Source organism: Delphinus delphis, chromosome 8 (genome assembly GCF_949987515.2).
Source record: "Delphinus delphis chromosome 8, mDelDel1.2, whole genome shotgun sequence".
NCBI lineage: Eukaryota > Metazoa > Chordata > Mammalia > Artiodactyla > Delphinidae > Delphinus > Delphinus delphis.
The window spans coordinates 104,149,455-104,169,215 of NC_082690.1; the positions used below are offsets into that span (position 1 = coordinate 104,149,455).

The 19,761-nt window shown below is 59.3% G+C and overlaps 3 protein-coding genes across 5 annotated transcripts; 2 read left to right on the top strand and 1 right to left on the bottom strand.

Annotated features, from left to right (window-relative positions):
- Positions 1 to 228: 228 nt before the first annotated feature.
- Positions 229 to 7,501, top strand: RAB1B (RAB1B, member RAS oncogene family). Its single transcript, XM_060019302.1, has 6 exons — positions 229 to 322; positions 1,962 to 2,034; positions 2,327 to 2,422; positions 2,536 to 2,631; positions 5,810 to 5,941; positions 6,034 to 7,501. The coding sequence occupies exons 1-6, from the start codon at positions 309 to 311 to the stop codon at positions 6,226 to 6,228; spliced, it is 606 nt and encodes a 201-aa protein (XP_059875285.1). The 5' UTR covers positions 229 to 308; the 3' UTR covers positions 6,229 to 7,501.
- An 884-nt stretch (positions 7,502 to 8,385) lies between these two features.
- On the top strand, positions 8,386 to 14,327 carry CNIH2 (cornichon family AMPA receptor auxiliary protein 2). Of its 2 annotated transcripts, none has more exons than XM_060017518.1 (6): positions 8,386 to 8,570; positions 12,352 to 12,420; positions 12,848 to 12,895; positions 13,132 to 13,244; positions 13,346 to 13,489; positions 13,684 to 14,327. In XM_060017518.1, the coding sequence occupies exons 1-6, from the start codon at positions 8,490 to 8,492 to the stop codon at positions 13,709 to 13,711; spliced, it is 483 nt and encodes a 160-aa protein (XP_059873501.1). In that variant the 5' UTR covers positions 8,386 to 8,489; the 3' UTR covers positions 13,712 to 14,327. The 2 variants fall into 2 exon arrangements, with proteins under 2 accessions (XP_059873501.1, XP_059873502.1); XM_060017519.1 differs by having other exon boundaries at positions 8,438 to 8,570; positions 12,243 to 12,420.
- Positions 14,328 to 14,716: 389 nt separating this feature from the next.
- YIF1A (Yip1 interacting factor homolog A, membrane trafficking protein) lies at positions 14,717 to 18,833 on the bottom strand. 2 transcript variants are annotated; one of them, XM_060017521.1, is made up of 8 exons: positions 18,649 to 18,833; positions 17,745 to 17,956; positions 17,476 to 17,580; positions 17,261 to 17,339; positions 15,882 to 15,939; positions 15,556 to 15,711; positions 15,008 to 15,101; positions 14,717 to 14,914 (listed from the first exon to the last, which is right to left on the bottom strand). In XM_060017521.1, the coding sequence occupies exons 1-8, from the start codon at positions 18,677 to 18,679 to the stop codon at positions 14,768 to 14,770; spliced, it is 882 nt and encodes a 293-aa protein (XP_059873504.1). In that variant the 5' UTR covers positions 18,680 to 18,833; the 3' UTR covers positions 14,717 to 14,767. The 2 variants fall into 2 exon arrangements, with proteins under 2 accessions (XP_059873504.1, XP_059873503.1); XM_060017520.1 differs by having other exon boundaries at positions 14,717 to 14,938.
- Positions 18,834 to 19,761: the final 928 nt, after the last annotated feature.

Here is a 19,761-nt window from a genome sequence, read left to right on the forward strand (position 1 = left end):
CGCTGTCAGGCTCCCGAGCGCGGTCCTCAAGCCCAGGTACTTCTAGGGAGGGAACTACAAGCTCCAGAAGGCAACGCGCGGCGATGGTGGGGCGTGGGCTAGGATTACGCCTGCGCAGCGGGGGGCGGGGTGAGTTGCACAATGTAAGGAGACTACAAGTTCCGCGGAGCCACGCGGCGAGGTCCCAGTCCCGAGTGTTTGCGCCTGCGCGTCGCGGGCGGGGTCTCTGGGGCGGAGCGGCCACCATCTTGAAACGGGAGGCGGAGCAGAGCCGACTGGGAGCGACCGAGCGGGCCGCCGCTGCCGCCATGAACCCCGAATAGTGAGTGCGCCCCGCCCGCGCCGTGCAGCGCAGCCTCGATCCCGAGTACGGGGCTGTACGCTTACCGGGGTTGTCCGGCCCGGGTCAGGACAGCGCGGCGCCCCCACATCCGGGTCTCTCTTCCGCTGACCTCCCCCCCCCTCACATCCGGGTTCTGCCCCTCCCCCGGGGGCCCCAGAACCCCGGCTCGACGCCCCGAGTTCTTGCACCCGGGCCCGGAGACTGCGACCCCGAGGGGCACCACTTGGATCCCGAGGCACCGGCACTAGCAGGCCTTGTCGGTCAGGTGACCCCGCAGCCCCGGTCTTTCCAGGCCTCAGTTTCCCCACCTGCTGCCTGAGAGTAGCGGTCTGGGTGCTGACGACGGTCCTGGCATTGTGGAGCCCATCCCCAGAGTTTCTGGTCTCGGTCCAGTTTCGGGCCCTTTAGGTCGGGTCGTATATTCTGCTCTCCAGCCCTCCCGGAATCCGCTGGGTAGCTTTTCCGCAGGTTCTCCCCTCCGGGGCTGCCGCTTTGCCCTTTACCTGGATCAAAATGCCCTGCCGCTCCCAGAGGCTGGTCCCCTCCCGCCCTCCCCTCACCCTTGCGCAAGCCCCTGGCGCCGCCGTCACCCCACTTCCCTTCGCCGTCACCCTGCCGGAGAAGTTTAGATGAATGTGGCATTTGCTTTCCACCTTCCAGTGGGATTCTTTGTTCCTCAAACTTTCCTCACTTCTTGGTCACTCCCCCTACGGGTAGGTGGCCCACATCTCTGCCCCGACTTCTCATCGACAGTTTTCCCTTAGTGTCAGTTATCTTCTTCCTCTTTTGCCACTTGCTTTTCTCCTCCAGATCCTGGCCTCAGATTTCCTTGGGGAAGGGTGAAGCTCTAAGCTGGATTATAAGGGGTAACAGAGAAGGGAACCAACATGCTTTCACAGAGACTTTGGAGTCTGAACCTGGTTTCCAGTATTAAAGTTAACAGCTGTGTAACTTAGGGCCAGTCGCTTCCCTTCTCTGGCCTCTGGTTTCTTCATTAATTGGGAATAACCGGCACTCACTTCATTGGACTGTTGTGAGGCTTAAATGAGATGATGCATTTGAAGTACTTAGCACAAGGCCAGGCACAAGTAGGAAGTGGATACGTTTTAACTGCTATTATCATTGCCGCTTGTTGAGCATGTCTTTCTGGAGGCTTCATACCGGGCTCTTTACATGGGTATTCAGTTAAGTTCTAGGCTGGGCCCTGGCTTCCACTTCTGTGGTCTCCCCTGCCAAGTCAGGTATGGCACTGGGCAGTGTAGGAGGGTTTCCCTAAATAGCCCCTACTGGACCCGAAACCATGGAGTCTATCAGGAATCAGGGTAGGATACCGAGCTCTGTCACCTAACTGATGTGACCCTTGGCAAGTCACGTCCCTCTGTGTCTCCGTTTCCTTCTCTGTAAAGTGGGAATTCAGATGCATCCCTTTGGGCCAGCTGTGTTATGGGGAGTGGCCAACCCTCCCCATCCCAGGACTTGTGGGAGGATCTTGTGAGTGCTTTAATACTCTAATCCAAGGCACACCTCACAGTGTGGGAGAATGCTATAGGTTTGACTCCAGGATAATGGCGGGTGGGCTCCCTGCCTTCCTTCACACCTTCCCATCCTTTCTCTCCAGTGACTACCTATTTAAGCTGCTTTTGATTGGTGACTCGGGCGTGGGCAAGTCCTGCCTGCTCCTGCGGTTTGCTGTAAGTAAGAAGCTTCCCCTACCATCCATCTGGGGTCCTGGCTGGTGGCCGGAGGGAGAGGGGGGCAACCCAGAGAATAGTGGTTGCAAGACCTGGGAGACCAAGGATGAAGTTGCAGGACTTGCCAGCAACATATCTGACTGAACAGGCGCATAGGGCTGGCAAGTTGGGGTGCTGAGAACTGGGGCTCAGCAGTTGGGAGCTCGGCTGGGGCAGGACACTGGAGGGAGGTTTTCCAGATGGGCCTCAGACCTGTTCACTCAGGCCATTTCACTGGTCCCTGATCTTTCAGGATGACACATACACAGAGAGCTACATCAGCACCATCGGGGTGGACTTCAAGATCCGAACCATTGAGCTGGATGGCAAAACCATCAAACTTCAGATCGTGAGTGTTGCTCCTCCCAGAATCTCTGGTGCAGAGACATCTCCCTTGGGAGGGGAGGGGCCCTGGGCATGGAGCCCAGGGCTGACCTGCCCCTCTCTCCTGCTGTCTTGTAGTGGGACACAGCTGGTCAGGAACGGTTCCGGACCATCACTTCCAGCTACTACCGGGGGGCTCACGGCATCATCGTGGTGTACGACGTCACCGACCAGGTACTCCTGGGCTCACCATCCCCCACTTGGCCTCCTCAGCCTCAGGTCTTTGGCTTTTGCTGCTTTTTATTGTTCCCATTCTCTCTTTCTTATGCTGCCCGGAAAGGAGACTGTTCTCGGACTCATTTCACAAGGAGGGAAATAGCTGCAGACCTGGATGCTCCCCAGGCCCCGCTGCAGGGCCTTGGCAGAACCAGGCCTCACCTCCCTGTCGGACTTGCCACCTTATTCTAGACCTTCCAGGCACCTGTCTTTTGTGGGGGGGTTAGTCAGCTGATTGGTTGCTGTGCTGGGCCCGTGGCCTCCTGGGTAAAGACACTGTGGAGAAGCGATTGGAGGGCCTTACACGAGGAAGTGAGGGAGCCCTGCACTCTGGGCCCAGTGTGAGCAGAGTTCTGGGAGCCCTGTGTCTGCTGTGGCAGCGTTAGTCTTGTGTCATTGGCATCAGTGGTGATGTTAACAGCGGGAAACAGTCCTGTCACGCGTTAGAGTTCACAGGTTCTGTCACAGCCTTTTGATGCTTGTAACACTCCAAAGAGGTGTGTGTTATATTCCCATTTTACAGATGAAGAAATGGGTCGGGGTGGTAGGACTTTCTTAGGCCCTGCAGCTAGTTAAGTGGCAGAGACAGAAAGCCCAGGCCTACTGATTCTACCCGCTTTGTTTTCTTTAAACTTCGTTGCTTCATGGGGGTCAGGCCCTGGAGACGTGGAGATACTTGTATCAGCCCCAGGCCAGGAGGAGTCCCTGCTCTGAGGGGCAGCTGGGCTCTTCAGCTCACCAGGGACTCATGCTGCCTCCTGGACAACAAGCTGTGGGTGAACTTTGCTCCACTCAGAGGTCACCAAGGACCTCTAACTGCCAAAACTTGTGACTTCATTTCAGTTTTTGCCATGATTGATCTCTCATGGCTTTTAACTCTGTTCTCTTCCCTCTCTTTAAAAAAGTTACTGTGTCAAGCTCTGCCACCTCCTGCTGCAGCAGATTCTCTTTTCAGTGACTTCTCACTGGTCCGTCGTATCCTGCCCCGCTACGGCCCCAGATTCAGTGCCTCTTGATTGCCCCAAGCTGCCTCCTGACTCCCTGCACAGTTCTGGCCACCTTGTGGTTTGGCTTCTTGTTCTGTGATTTCTACAAGTAAAGAGCTGTCACTGTGGATCTCCTCTTGAGTCCTGCGTTCTGCTGGCACTTTATGTCTGTGATAATTCCCATGTTCACAGTAGAACCCAGTGAACTCAGTGGTGGCATCCCTCTTTTCCAGATGAGGAAACACACTTAGATGTATGTTGAGTTCCCTGCACTTGGCTTCACAGTCAGGAAAGGCAAAGCCTGTGTTTTGAACCCAGGGTTCTTTGCTTCCCAGCACATCCTTTCCTGCCTCTAGACCGCCTTCAGGCCATCTGTAGAGCTCCAGACCATCTGCAGAACTCAGCTTGTCTGGTGCTGGTCTCCCCGTCTCTTCTTGAACTGGCTTCTGCATCCTCATCTTTATAACAGAGTCCCTGTTGGCCTGACCAGAAAACTCTTCCCTCCCCCATCCTGTCAGTCCCTGGGCCCCTCTGTTCTCCCCCATCATCTCTCCCAGATCCGTTCCCTTGTAATAATAGCAGTGATGAGGATAATGGCAGCTCTTGCTAATTAAGCACTTGTTATGAGACAAGCCTGCATTCATTATCCCATGCTCACAACAGCCCCACCAGGAGGTACTGTTTTATAGAAGTGAGGAAACTGAGGTTCAGAGAAGCCAAGTGACATACCTAGGATCATACAATAAGTGGCAGAGGTGGGGCTTAACCCAGGGTGGTCTGACTCTAAATCCTGTACTCTTGCCTGCCTCATTCCCTGGCTCAGGGCACATCTTCTCTTCCCTGGATTATGCCAACCATCTCCCAGTTGGTCTCCGTCTCCTTGCCGGTCTGATCTGGCCTCTGCACTCCTGCCAGGACTATCTTCCCAGAACACAGGTGTGCTCTTGCTGCTTCCTTCCTAAGAAAACCTCTACTGGCTCCTGGTTGTCTAAGATTTGGCCAGGCTAAGACCCTCCCTGCTTGGGCCTGCTTCCTTTTCCTTTCCTTCCCTGCTCAGGGACTGTGTCCCAGCCGCTTTTAGCTTTTCCCCCTCACCAAAGACAGCACGCCCATCCCATCCCATCCCGTGACCCGGCATATGTCTGCTTCTCCCCTTGCATCTTGCCCCGTCCCTCCACTGGCACCCACACGGGGGTAGTTCGTCCCTGCAGGTGTAGGTCGGCTGTCATCTCCCCAGGCAGAGATGATCCTGGAGCTCCACCTGCTCCTGCCTTCTATCCCTGCAGCGCTTGGTCGCCCTGTCTTGCCGTTGTGTGTGCCCTAGTCTAGTCCTCCATTGTCCTCTGAGTGCTTTAGGGCAGGGCCCAGGCATGATTCCATTATTTGAACCCAGTGCCCAGCACAGGGCCCCGCCTGGGACATGGCAGGAGGTGTACGTTTGAACCCAGTGTGATATCAGCAGACCTCTGGCTCCTAAGAAGGGAAAGCGGCTCTAGCTCAAGCATATTCCTGAAAGTTCTGTCCTTTGTCGGCGTGCCAGGCGTCGGGGGGTGGGGTGCAGCAGGCTGCCGGGAGAGCCAGGCCGAGCACGGAGGCTGTCAGTGCCAGAAGTAGGACAAATGTCAGGCCCTGTTCCCAGGATACCTGTCTCCCCCGTAGGCCAGGGTCTCCTCTGTGAGGATCCTCCACCTACCACTGGGCTCCAAGGTTTCAAACCTTAAAGGGATTTTAAGGCCACTGTGGGGACTTTGTAATTCTTGCTAACCTGATATCCTTTGTTTCTGTCTTTCCTCTGGCCTCTCTCCTGATGCCATTTGCTCCCTCCACGTGGTTAGGCCTTTTCTGTGTCTCGGGTAAACACGAGCAGCTGCAGGAAGCAGAGCTGGCTGGCCCTTGGTCTAAGCTGCTGAGGTGTCGGGGCTGTTGGTAGACAGCCGGGGCTCTGCTGGGCCTGGCTCTTGGGGTCTCAGACAGAGGAGCGCAGGAAGGAGCGCTAAGCCTGGAGGAGCTTCCTCTGGGTCCCTGAGCCCAGGGCGCCTGCCTTTCTCAGGAGCCCAGGACAGCCATCTTCCCCTGAAAACCCCTGTTCTCCAGGGCTGGCGTAGGGGCGGGAGGTGGGAGCAAAGTAACTTTTGATCTGGTCCCTCTAGGAATCCTATGCCAACGTGAAGCAGTGGCTACAGGAGATCGACCGCTATGCCAGCGAGAATGTCAATAAGCTCCTGGTGGGCAACAAGAGCGACCTCACCACCAAGAAGGTGGTGGATAACACCACAGCCAAGGTGAGCAGGCCTGGGCCAGGCCGCCCGGGTGGGCTGGGGCCTGCTGCCCCTCACCTCCTCTCCCCTTCTCTTTTCTCCTCTCCCCTTATCAGGAGTTTGCAGATTCTCTGGGCATCCCCTTCCTGGAGACGAGTGCCAAGAATGCTACCAATGTCGAGCAGGCGTTCATGACCATGGCTGCTGAGATCAAAAAGCGGATGGGGCCTGGGGCAGCGTCAGGGGGTGAGCGGCCCAACCTCAAGATTGACAGCACCCCTGTGAAGCAGGCTGGTGGCGGCTGTTGCTAGGAGGGGCTCGTGGGGTGGGACCGGAGGTGGCACCTTCTCCAGATGATGCCCCTGGAGGGGGCAGGAGGTACTTCCCTCTCCCGGGGCATTTGAATCTGTGGCTTTGGGGTGTCCTGGGCTCCCCATCTCCCTCTGGCCTGTCTGCCTGCCGCCCTGCGCCCCGGTTCTGTCAGGGCCCCCAAGAGAGGACACCCAGGACCTTTGGCTGGGGTGAGGGTGCGGGCTTGCTCTGCTGCTGCCTCTGGGTGACTTTAAAAGATACCCCACCACACACCTTTGGGATGAGGGCTCTCCTCTGTCTGTCTCCCTCCCCCTGCCCCCCGTGTATGCTGCAGTGGGTTTCTCTCCTTACTCTTCTTCCTCCCCTCCCCTGCGCCACCCCCCTTCCCCAGGAGCCGAGGGCCTCCCTGGCCTCTACTGCCCCTGGCTGTAGTCAGCACCTGGGGCCAGGAATGGGACCAGGGGATCCAGGGCCCTGGAATGCAGGGCCCTGGGCTGGACCTCAGGACGGGCATGGGGCCACAGGGGCCCAGCAGCCCACTTTCCTCTCCTCCTTGCCTCCCCCCCGACACACACACTCACAGCTCGAGCCGTCCAGCTGCGGTGGGGTCTGAGCACATCTAGGGCAGGTGGGTGGGCAGCCGCGCTGGGCCTGTGTCTTGAGCCCAGAGGGAGCCTGCTCCTGCCACTCCCTGCCCTGCCAGAGCCAGGCCCGTGTGCTGCCTGCCCACCGTGCCCCTTTGTCCCCAAGGCAGGCGGAGGCGGAAGGCCCACCGTGCCAGAGGCTGGGCACCAGCCTTAACCCTCACTCTGCCAGCACCTCCTCCCTTTCCCTGAGGCAGCACACCTGGCTTATTCTCCCCCTTCCGTCCCTTGGAGCCTATGAGGGCGGATCCTCATCCCCTGTCGCTACTTCTCTGGGAATGTGGGTGCAACCCAGGGTGGGGGGGGCCTCTCCACTTAACTCCCTCCCACCCAGGATGCTAGCCCCCTGCCTCTGACACAGCTTCTTCCTGCAGAAAAACAAACCTTTGATCTCTACCTGAGAAGCCATGTCCCTTGTGCTGTCTCTTGCCTGTCCCACCTGTGCCCTCCCCTCCAGCTTGTATTTAAGTCCCTGGGCTGCCCCTTGGGGTGCCCTCCCCACTCCCAGGTTCCCCTCTGGTGTCATGTCAGGCATTTTGCAAGGAAAAGCCACTTGGGGAAAGACGGAAAGGACAAAAAATAAATAAATAAATTTCCACTGGCCCTCGGGTGAGCCGAGGGTTTTTGCAAGGAAGTTGTGGTGGCTGAGTGTGGTCTGTGGTGGGAGCTGCCTTTGGGTGGCAGGGAAGGAACTGGAGCCCTGGTCTTGGTGGGCTGCACAGGGGGTCCTGGCTTGGGCTGTGTGTCCTAGGGTTGCTGTTGAAAGGCCTTGACCCATTTCCTGAAGCCAGGAGAGCTGCCTGCTTGTGCTTCTATAGTCTGTCCCCACGGGCCCAGCACGGTTCCGGCCGGCCGGGAGGGCGGCTGGCGGCCGTCAGTGAGCACCTGGTGAGCCGCCGCCGCCGCCAACACCCACACAGGCGGGTCCGGGATGGGGAGTTGGGCCGCAGACCTTGTGCCCCGCTGTGTCTGGCTTGCGTCCCCTTCAGCCCCCTGGCTCAGCCCCCTCTCCCGACTTTCTCTGGGTTCAAGCCAGGTGTCTCTGACCCCTCGGACGGTGACAAGTGCTTTGCACTTAAGACCTCGGTCCGACCTCCGTGGCCGGCGAATGAGGGCAGAGGTGCGGGCACCCGTCCGAGTGGGCCGAGTGTGGCAGTGGTGGGCTCGTTGTGTGACGGGGGGGGGGGTTATGCCAGGGATGTGCGTCCATGCTTACGTGTCCCTGAGGTTGGGGCGGGGGTGGCGCCCGGGCCGCGCTGGCGGAGGGGCGCACAGAGACCCAGCCCCGCCCGCCCGAGGCTGCTCGCACGGCGGCCCCGCCCCCGGCTCCGCCCCGCCGGCTTCGCGGGCTGGAGAGCGAGGGAGCCGCGGGCGAGGGATCGCAGGATGAGCGATTGGGGCCCGGGCAGCCGGCAGCGGACGCGCCCCCCGAGCCCACCGGCCCGCGCCCCACGGCCCCGCGGCCCCGATCCCGGCCGCGCCGCCCGCGTCCCCCGAGCCCGCGCCCGAGCCCTGCGGGCCATGCCCGGCCGGCCCTAAGCGCGGGCCGGGGGGGCGTCCCCTTGCGCCCGGGACCCGCGCTGGCGCCCCCCGGGCCGCCGCCCGGCGCGGGGGCCATGGCGTTCACCTTCGCCGCGTTCTGCTACATGCTCACCCTGGTGCTGTGCGCCTCTCTCATCTTCTTTGTCATCTGGCACGTAAGGCCGGGCTGGGGCTGGGGCTGGGGTCGGAGTGGGGGCAGGGGCCGCTGGGAGCAGGAGGGGGACGGACGGATGGTCTCACGGCCCGGAGAAACTTGGAGCCTCCTCTCCGCTATCCCCCATCAGTCGGCTACTGTTCGCCCCATAAACACCCCCCATCATCGGCTTCCTTCCCGGGCCCCCCCCTTTCTCCGCCGCCCCCGACTATCTGTGGGTATGTCAGTCGGTCTCTGACCCCCCTCCCCTGCCCCATGGCAGCCTTGGGGTGTGGGGCGGAATTCTGGGATTCTTGTTCCTTTCCCTCCTATTTCCCCACCCCCCAACCCCCGCCATCTAGTCGCCCCCGTTTGTCCGTCGGGCAGTTTGTCTGTCTACTCTCCCCACCCCCTTTGTGGGTTTTTCCAGCCTGAGTGATGGAGCCAGTTGCTATGGCAACTGCATCTGTTTACAGGACCCACAGATCGCAGAGCCCATTAACCCTTTCCATTCCCGCCCCCCACCCCCACTCCCTGACCCAGCAGTGATTGGCTCTAAGCAGCCCCAGAGACCTAACCCCGACCACCAGCTCACCTTGGGTTTCCCTACCCCCTCCTGTTCGGGCTTCCCCCTACTAGGTTTCCTCCCCACTTTCCAGCTTTCCTCCTCTTCCTGCCCCCACTTTCCTCTTTGTCTCCTGTTTCCTTTGGTCTGTCTCTCTCTCCAGCCTTGCCTCACACCTGGTTCTTCAAAACGTCCATTTCTCATCCCTTATCCTGATTGCCTCCCTTTAGAGAGAGTCCCTCTCGCCCACTGTCTGGGGCCTTCTCAGTGGTCCCCTGCCTGTCTCCCTTCCACTCACTACAGAACTATCAATCAGCCTCCAGCTTATTTTTTGGGACCCTTGCTCCCCACTCCCTTTACTGCCCTCTCTTCTCCTATGTACCCTGAGGTTTCAGCCACCACCGTATCCCCTCCACACGGCCTGTGCATCTTGGCCCTGGCCCGCTCAGCTCATCATCCTCTGCTTGTACGTCCAGCACACACCTCCCTGATCATCGCGTTATCCCCCATCAGTCTCTTTGTACCCGCTTCCTTCCTCTTCCTCCCCATTGCCTCACCTGCTTCTTTCTTGGTCTCCCCACTTCATCACTCCTTTCTTTTCCTGGGACCTGCTGCCTGCCTGCTCCGTGGTCCTCCCTGGCCCTTGATCAGTCTCTCCCTTCATCCTCCCCTGCTGTCCCCTTGCTGTCTGTCTCTTTTACATCAGGATTCCATGGACTCTGACTGCGCCCCTTCTGTGTCAGGAGTGAGCCCCCATAGACACCTTCAGACACACACACCCCATCTGCAGCCCTCTCTCTCTTTGGGTCTCTCAGTTGCTTTTTCTTTTCTCTGCCCCCTTCTCTATTTCTATTTCCCTTCCTCCATCTCCCCTAGGTCCATCTTCGTCTCTCTGAGCCTTCTATCTCATCCCAGGGCCTTGGAAAATCCTGTGGGGTGGTGGCAGGAGGGCTGGAGTCCTGAGGACTGGAAGGAATTGAGAGTCACAGGCTGGGCACACAGAGCTAACCAGCTCCTGGGAGGAAGGCTCCTGGAATTCAAGAAGCCCCTTTTTGGGCTCCTCCCCACCCAGAGGCCTCCAACAGCCTCTATGGGGGTCCCTGTCCTCAGGGGATGCTCAGAGCAGACCTCCATCCAACACACTTGTCGATGCTCCTGAGAACCAGGCTCTGGTCGGCTTTGGGAGTGACAAAGATGAATAAGACTCAGGCTTCGCCCTCTGGGGCTCCCAGGCTGGGAGAGAGGGCCCAAGTGCTCCCCAAAAATACTCATTGAGTACCGACTACGTGTCAGGCACTGTGTTCGCTCAGCTGTTTAGCTGGGCGATCATAGCAAGTCTCTTGTCCTGAGTCTGTTTCCTCATCGGTAAAGTGGGCTTGTTGTGTATACAGCAGAGTGTATATAAGCCCAGAGCAAGGCTTGCCAAGGGGTGTGCAGGTGGGGAGAGGAGGTGTGGTCCTCAATCCAAATTGGTAAGAATTAGATAGAACCTTACAGGGCAGGACCCCAGATCCCACCAGGCCCCACTGGTCGCTAGGCAACCCTGGTGGGGAGTGACGCGTGTCTGCTGTCACCGTGGGGGATTGTTTGTTCCAGGGGGCTGAGTCAGCGCCAGGCAGCCTGGGGGGTGGGAGGTGCAACACTCGCCGCCTGCTGGTGGTGCCAGCTCTGGGGCAGACAGACGGCACCCTTCCGCTCCCTGCTGGACCCTGTTGCTGTGCCTGACAGAGTCAATGGGGAGTTGGTGGGGCTGCTCCAGATGGCCCCAGCTCCCTCCAGGAAGCCCGTGTTCTCTCCTTTCGAGCCTTAAGGGGTCCGGGATGCTTGGGGGGTGGGCCCGCTGCTTCATCCTAGGGCTGGTGCTCAGGGGAGGGGACTCCAGAAGGCTCCTCTGCCAGCCTTTCTCCCATGCCAGCTCCCCCCAGGTCTGTCCCATCATCCTGTCAAACACCTGCTCCCCCCAAGAGTTTCCCATCCCATTGAGGACAGTGCCGTCCACCAGATGCCCCAACACCCAAAGTCACCTTGGGTCCCTTTGCCTCCACTTCACTGCCATTCAAGCCCTCTGGATTCTGGCTTCTAAATAGCTCTGGAATCCATCCCCACCTCTCCATCCCCACTGTCCCTCTCTCCACTCAGATCACCACACCTCCCCACCGCAAGCCCCAGCCGCAACACTCCCAATAGTCCCCTGACTGGTCTGGCCTGAGTGTAGTAAAGTGGTTAAAATTTTAACTCTGGAATCTAACGGGTTTAGAAACCTGGCTTGCCACTAACTGGCTATGTGGCCTTGGACAAGTCATTTAATCTATCTCAGTTTCCTCATCTGCAAAATGGAAGTGATAATACCAGCACCTACGTCATCAGGTTGTTGTAAGCATCAAATGAGTTAACAAACATAAAGCCTGTTGGCATGGAGGAAGCATCGTGTATGTCTTGGCTGGGACCGTTAGCCAGTTTGTACTTCCTGTTCGGTCAATCCTAAAACATCAACCTAACCACCCTGCTTTGCTGCTTTATACCCCTCGATGGCTCCCCTTTACTTCTGTGTTGAAGTCCAAACATCTGGTCCGGCCTCACAAGGCACCCACGTCTGGCGCTGCTGACCTCTCCAGCCCATCTTTCACCATTCCCGTCTTTCTTCCTGCTCGCCTCACACTTTCACTTTAGTCATATAGAACCTGCAAGCTTCCTGAATGTTCCTTGTTCTTTCAACCCTCTGCCTTGGTACCTGCTGTTCCTGCTGTTCAGACTGCCTTTCCCGCATTTGTTCATCAAACTCCTACTCAAGAGTCCAGCCTGAACTCCCCATCCCCACGCCACGCTGAATCAGGCACCCACCCCAGGTTCTTCCTGCACTCCACAGCCCTGATCACCCTGGATGTAGTTCACAGTTTTTCTCCCAAGTCTGGGGTTCCTCCCGGGCAGGGGCTGTGTCCCAGGCCTCTGGGACCCTAGTGTTCAGCACGGGGCCCAGCGGAGAACACACTATCCCTTGGGATGTTTTGGATGGAGGTGTAGTGGACATGTCCTGAACTGGGCATCAGCACACTAGAGTTCCATTCCAAATTGTGTGACCTTGGGCCAGGCTCCACCCCTCTCTGGGCCTGAGTTTCTCCACCTTTGCAGCACGTCCCATCTCGTCCGATCCCCATGTGTGAATCTTATGCCACAGAAGAATGCGTGGGGGGCCATAAGCTGCTGCCCCAACCCTGACGGGCACACGCCCCTCCCCCAGATCATAGCCTTTGACGAGCTGCGGACCGACTTCAAGAACCCCATCGACCAGGGGAACCCAGCGCGGGCAGTAAGTGATACATGTGTTGTGCCGAGGTGTGTCCGTCCGTCTGTCTTGCCATATGTCGCGGGTGGAGGACGGCGGGAGGACAGGAAGACGGAGGTAGAGGGGACGGTGGCCGTGCCCCTTCCTCTGCCTTGTCCCAGCCCCCAGCAAACACCTGGCTCGGGCTCAGGGCTCGGGTTCCTCCTGGCGGGGCAGCCGTTGCCAGGCTCTGGGCCGTTGCCATGGAGACGCGGGTGAAGATCCCTCCATGGTGACGGTCGCTATGGGGACGGCGCGGCTGCTTTCCTGCCGCGCCGCCGGAAACGCCGCAGTCTGCTCTGGCGCCCCCTGGCGGCCACGTGCAGGGAGGGGGGGGCGTGGGAGGGGGGCGGGGCGCCCCCAGTGCCCACTCCTTCACCTCCACCATTGCGGTCTTTTCCTCTCCCTACAGCGCGAGCGTTTAAAAAACATCGAACGCATCTGCTGCCTCCTGAGGAAGGTCAGTGTCAGGGCTAGGGGCAGGAGGCTCCTAGCCGAGCTCAGCGCCACTGTAACCCAGAGCCGGGCCTTCCCCCTCTGCGGCCTGTTTGATCTGCTCTGCCACGTGGGAGGGAGTGGGAGGCTAGAAGCCCTTTCAGTCCCCAGAGGTGATGGTGGGTGGGCACCTCCCAAGTGCCCTTGAAGCTTGGATCTGTCCTAGCACCTGGCCGCTGACCTCTCACCCTCACTCCCCAGCTGGTGGTCCCAGAATACTCCATCCACGGCCTCTTCTGTCTGATGTTTCTGTGTGCAGCAGAGTGGGTGACCCTGGGCCTCAACATCCCCCTCCTCTTCTACCACCTCTGGAGGTGAGGGTAGCAGCTGCCTTCGGGAGGGTGAGATGGGAGAGCGGGGCAGGATGTGGGTGGGAGCCTTGAGGGTGGGCACTCAGGCCCCTCTCTCCCCCCAGGTACTTCCACCGTCCTGCGGATGGCTCTGAGGTCATGTATGACGCGGTCTCCATCATGAATGCTGACATCCTCAACTACTGCCAGAAGGAGTCCTGGTGCAAACTCGCCTTCTACCTGCTCTCCTTCTTCTATTACCTGTACAGGTGAGGTCCTGCCCATGGCAGTCAGAAGTCAGGGAAGGGATGCTCCAGGCACCATCCCTCCAATCCCAGGAATGGCTGGGCCCCAAGTTCCTGCCCTTTGCCCTTGATGACTGAGGGCAACCTAGGGCGCGACAGGGTGGGTGGCCAGTAGTGGGCATGCTCGCGACTTGGCTCACTGCCTCGTCTTCCCACAGTATGGTTTATACGTTGGTGAGTTTCTAAGGGGGAAGCCGGCCAGGGAGCGAGCCCAGAACGGACCGGACGCCTGTGCACCCCCAGCCCTGCCCCTGGGCCGCAGAGGCCTCAGCCCTGGGGAGGGAGGGGGCACTGGTGCCCCCAGCCTCCTCTCCCACACCCCCAAACTGCTGCTGCGGGGACTTCCCGCCTTCAGAGCCCCCTCCCCTTGGACTAGGGCTGGGCAGAGCTCTAAATAGGGGCAGGAGCTCCTCTGCCAGCCTGTGGGCATGGCAGTCAGTCCTGGAAGGGGCGGGACCTCTGGCCTTGTCCACTTCAGAGGGCATTTAGGCCCTGCCACGGGGCAGGGCTTGACCCTGGAAGTTCTGGGCCGCCCCCTCCACCACCACCCCCACCCTGGGGCTCCCCCTGCAGGTGGGGCGGTACCCACACCGGGAATGAGCAGGCTCAGCAGGGGGGCAGCCCCACCCCTAGTCTTCCCTCCCCCCTCCCCCAGGCTTTCTCTCCAGACCCCTCCCTGTCCCCCCTTGCCCCAACCCCAGCCACCCTGTCTCTTGGACCTATTTTCTATGTTGCCTGGAGGAGTCCGGCACCCCCTCCCCGGCCGTTTGTGACAAAATATGAATAAACTACTGCAAACACGTCTGCTCCTAAAAGGCTTAAAGAGGTGATGGGGGAAAGGGACCGCATAGGGGGCAGTCCTGAGCTAAATCCTTAGCACAGCTGGCCTCACGCCACTAGCCTACAGACCCCACTAGGGACCTCCTCAGATGGATCAGAGGCCTTTGAGGTCTCCTTAGCAGCTGCCCACTTCCATTCTCACTTTCTCAGCCACAGATAAACAACTATTTCTGCTGAAACACTTCCATCTGCCTTCCGAGGCAGTATCAAGGCCACCAACTCCAGGGAGCCCTCCCTGGATCCCCCTCCTTGGAGAAAGCCCGAGCCTGGTCCCCTGGGCAATGCAAAGGCCCACAAGTGTTGGCAAATCCCCCCATAAGCCCCAGAAACAAGGCTCAAACGAAATCAAGGAAACCAAATCTTCAATGTATGGAAAAATCAGTGCCAGTGGGGACCGGGGGGTCACCGGACCAGGTGGAAGGTCAGCCAGTATATCATGAGGGGCTGAAAGGCTGCAGCTCCCAGAGTCAGGTAGAGCTGGAGACGTTGCCGGGGGGCCGGGCCCCCCATGCTGTCGGGGCCCAGGGCTGCTGTTCGCAAAGAGCGCACCTGGAATGAAGGAGAGAGCTGAAGCTGGGCCGGGAAGGGGAAGCTTGTCCCCAGCTCCGACCCTAGGAGAAGAGGAGCCAGCCCCAGACTCACGATGAAGTACATGAGCGCGGATGAAGTCCAGGCCAGCGCCACGTAGTAGCCATCGCTGCCGAAGAGCAGGCCCGTGAGAACACTGAGGATCATCCTGCAGCGGGCAGGGGTGGGGGAGGGAGGAAGAGAAGGCTGGAGACCTCGCAAGGGTCCAGGCCTGAGACTGCCCCAGAGCCCAGCCTAGACCCCGCCTACCATCACCAGGGCCCTTTCCCCCCAACCTGTCCCCCCAGGGACCTAGACTCGAAATGAATTGGGAGGGCCAGGACTCAGCCCTAGGACCTGGATCTGAGACCCCCTTCACTACACTACCCCAGCTCACCCCTCTCCCCTGTGCTCCCAGGGTGACTCTCAACACATTCCTGACCTCCTGAGCAACACTGCGCAGCCCCTGAGGAGGCTGCTGAAAACAGGCGCCCCCTCTAGTAGAGAGGAGCTAGAGGGGGTCCAGGGTCACAGTTCGAGGCTGTAGTTATGCAGGCCGGGAACCCAGAGCGGTAGGCACCCCCGACCCAGGCGAGCCTCCCTCTTGGCCCACAGGTGCTCACCCCACATATTTGTAGCCGCTGTAGGCCAGCAGGTGGAAGGTGCTCAGGTCGCTGCGCACGGTGGCCAGGTAGACGCCCAGGAGCAGAGCTAGCACCTCCATCACAACCCACACCAGTGCCGTGCTCGCACACAGGCCCAGCACCTCTGGGGAGAACCTGTGGCCGTGTGGGGGTGAGGTGAGGGGAGCCCCAAACCAGCCATCCCGTGGCAGGTGCAAGACTGGGGGCACGAGTGGACTTGGGAGCTGGCACAAATCCCCTAGGGAGGCGAGGAGAGGAGTCAGGAGTGGGGAAGTGGTGGGAATGGGGAAGGGGTTGGCACTGACCTTTTCTGAATGCCCAGCGCCATCCCAGCCAGCAGCACGTAGGTGATGAAGGCCATTGCTGCCAAGAGCCAGAGAGATGCCATCAGCCTGGTTTCCTCAACCAGAGCCACCCCCCACTAGGTATTCAGAGCCACTGACACCCCCGTACTTCCTTCCCTGCATATCCCAACATGCTCGACCTCCACACTCAGCTCCCCAGTGCCCTGCCTGGGATGCCTGTTCCTGCTCAGCCCTCTCCCACTGTGTAAGTGCTACCTGACCCTTCTCTCAGGACCACCAAGCCACCTCCTTCCCCGTCCCTGTACTAGGAAACTCACCAAAGTTTCCTGCTGTGTCTCAGAAACTACATCACAGGCCAGAGTCACCTCTGCTATTTTCACAAAAGCTCAGACGGCAGCTGGGTTTTCACAGCAATTTCAACTCCTCAGTCCTGTCCTCTGCCCCCTTTAAGAACCAGAACTGATGTGCCCACAAGAGGGCACAGTGTCTGGAGACAGCAAACCAACTCTACCACCTATAAGCTGTGTATCCTCAAAGATACTCAACTCTCTCTGAGCCTTGGCTTCAACGTGTAAAACACGGATGGCAGTTCCTGCCTTACACAGTGACTATGAGAGGGAAACAAAATGAAGGAGGGAAGAAGAAACTGTGTCTCTCCCAGGGCAACTGGGCTGTTTGGCTGCCCTCCTGGTAGCCCTTCTGAGGGCTGGCCCGGGCATACTCACCCCTCCTCCAGCGTGTCCACCAGGGGCCTCGCCTTGTGCAGGCCCCAGGACAGAGAGAAGTCAGATGCAGAGTCTGCCAGCCACTGCACAGTGTGGGCGGCCTGACCCATGCCATGTAGACAGGCAGTTGTGGGAACCCAGAAGGGAGTGACCACCTCCTCAAAGAAGGGGATACTGAAGCAGGCCTTGGAGGACACGTAATAACAGTGATAACGGCTAATATTTACTGCGTGCTTCCTGTGTGCCACGTGCTGGCTGAGCACACACATCCCTTCGCTGAATTTCCAAAACAGTCCTCTGTGGTAGGAACTGTTGTTATTCCAGTTTTTCAGGAGCATGAAAGTAGCCACCTGAGGTCCCATAGCTGGAAGTTGCAGGGCCAGGTCTAAACCCAAGGCTCCAGCTGGGGAGGGACATGGTCTAAGTCAAGTGGCAGGAAGGTCTCAAAAGGGAGTACCCTGAGAGCACACCCAGGAAGCTGCTTACTGGTCACCCTACTCTGTCTACCTGGTCTACCTGGCATCTAGGGACACCACAAAAGCCACACACAAAAGCACCAAGAGCAGATGCTGAACCAACACATGAGCCTCTCTTCTTGTTGGCGCCTCAAGGTACAAGTCCCCCCATAACCCCTAGCCCAGATCAAAGACTCACTGGGGATATAGAGGTCGGGGGCGTTGAGGTCTTGCCGTGGAGGCAAAGGCACATCACGACTGTACTGCACTTCCCAGTTCTGGTGGTGGCAGCAGCAGCCAGGTTAGGAGGAAAAGACAAGAGAGGAAAGAAGGGGGTTGAGATCTGGGGGCCAGACTCTGGGGCAGGATGAGGGAGGCAAAGGGGTCCACCAGCTCACCTGGTAGGCAGCTCACCTGGTGTGTGTAGGGGAAGACCAGTAGCCCTAGCTTCTTGGCCACATAGGCTGTGTCCACAGCGAAAAAATACTTGAGTTTGTTCACAGACACAAAACGGTGCAGCTGGGAGGGGAGAGAGGAGGCTGTGGGCAAGCTGCACCCCAAACCTCAGGGTGCTCCTCTATGCGCTCCTTCCCTGAGGGCTGCTGTGAGGATTAGGTGGGATCCCGTGATGCCCCAGCCCTGGCCAGAAATCCTGCCACCCTTGCCCTGGGGGTGGGCCACACCTCCTTGTGCACCATGTCCTTCCCATGGGATGCGATGGAGCCGCCATAGGCCATAGCCATGTTGGCCACTGGGTCCCCAATCAAGTGGTTGACATTGAAGGCCACGTCGGCTCCTGGGGCTGGGTATCCCCCCGGCTGGCTGGAGTAAACACCGCTTGTGTCATCGAAGAGGGGAGGGGGATCCGGAGCTGCCCGGGCCCTGTGCTTGGAGCCTGTGGGTTTGTAGGTACCAGAGTAGGTGACAGGAATACCAAGCATGAGCCCAAACCACTGCCCCTTCCCCAGGCTGGGAAGCCCTGTATGGGTCCTGGGAGCACCAAGCAATCTGTGCGGGAAACTAGCTGGATGAGGAGTAGTTGACCCAGAAAGAACTTTGATGAGGGATCCTTTTGGAGAGGTGCTAAATGTGGGCAAAGAAAGAGCTGAGGCAGCCCCTGGAAGTGGTTGCCCGTCTGAGGGTTCCTGGGGGCCTCCTCAAGGGGACTGATCTCTGAACTGAGCCTTGGAGACAGAGTTTGCTAGGTGAAGACAATCGGCAGGGCATCCCCGCATGTACAAGGGTGGGAAAGGCGACGGCTGGGTACGCGGAGGCCCTGGGCAGTGGTGAGAAACCCTACCAGGGTCATGACAGGGAAAGGAAGTTTGGGAAGCAAACCCCATTCATGCCCGAGTAGAGCACGGGGATCCCAGCAGTGCTGTCACCGCCCGATCTGATCTCAGGTTTGGGCCGAGAGGGCGAAGTCCAGGACGCGTTGCACAGTCTTACGGGGCAGGAGTCCGAATGACATCCGCCGCCCTGGGCAGCGGTCACGGCCGCCCCTCTCCCTCAGAGTGAGCGGGCCGCGCAGCCGACACTCCTCGGGCCGGTCGGCCCGCGCCCCCGCCCACCCCGCGCCCCACGCACCGTGGGCTACGTAGCCCGAGTGATAAGCCATGGCCCCGACGCTCGCTCTTTCCGAGGGCCCGCTGCGTCGCCTCGTGGTACGAATACTAGTGAGGCAGCTGCTTCGTTTCCTGAGCACCGACCGAGGTTACCGAGCAGCCAGACACGTCCCCGTCCTGTCCGACGATAGCAGCATGTCCGCAGCGTCATCCTCTGCCGCCTGCCATTGGCTCCTCGGCGGCGCCGGCTCGCCCATCCCCTCTCCCAATTGGTTACTGGCGTGCCCTCGCCGAAGTGGATTCGGCAATAACCAACTTCCGGTCGGGGGAATAGGCGGAGCAACTTGAGGCGCTCTCGGATTGGATAGTGCCGTTGTTAGTTCGCGGCGGAGCAGCCAATAGAACGGTTAAAGTAGGAGGAGGTTGAGAAGTATTTCCGCGCCTGCGCACTGGAGCACTTGACGCTCTACCTGCCACGACTACAGCGGGAAGAGACCCGGCGGAGGCTGGCGGCGGCTGGACTCCGGAATGAAGTTTCGCTCGCGGGACGTAATCCAAGAGGGAGTGGGACAGTGGGGCTATGACCAAGCCCTGTCCCTCGGGGCTCTTTCCCCTCCTTCTCAATGCTAGCTTTCCTTCCCCGTCCTCCATACTTCCCCCAGTACTGGCGCGGAGCCCGGGCAGCCGGGGCGGGATGCTGGTAGGAGCCCGGGCCGAGCAGTGACTGCGCGGCCTAGCGAGCTCCGGGATGCTGACTCCTCCTCCCGCCTCCCACCACTCCTTTCCGCGCGGGTGCTGTCCGCTGTCTGGTGCTGAAATTCCCTACCGCCACTGCCGCCATCCTGCAGACTCCGAGGGCCTGGGCTCTCGACACACACACACGCACACACACACAAACACACACCTGGGCTCTCGACACACACACACGCACACACACACAAACACACACCTGGGCTCTCTACACACACACACACACACACACACTACATGTATTGAAAAACCGAGGTCCGGGTCTGAAGTCCCAGAAATTGGGTGGTAATAAAGTGGGTGGTAATAGTTGGGATAGGATCCTGCACCAGGCTTGTCCCGTCGACTCTCCCGTGGTCCAGGTGATTTGTGGGTGGAGGTGTGCCGA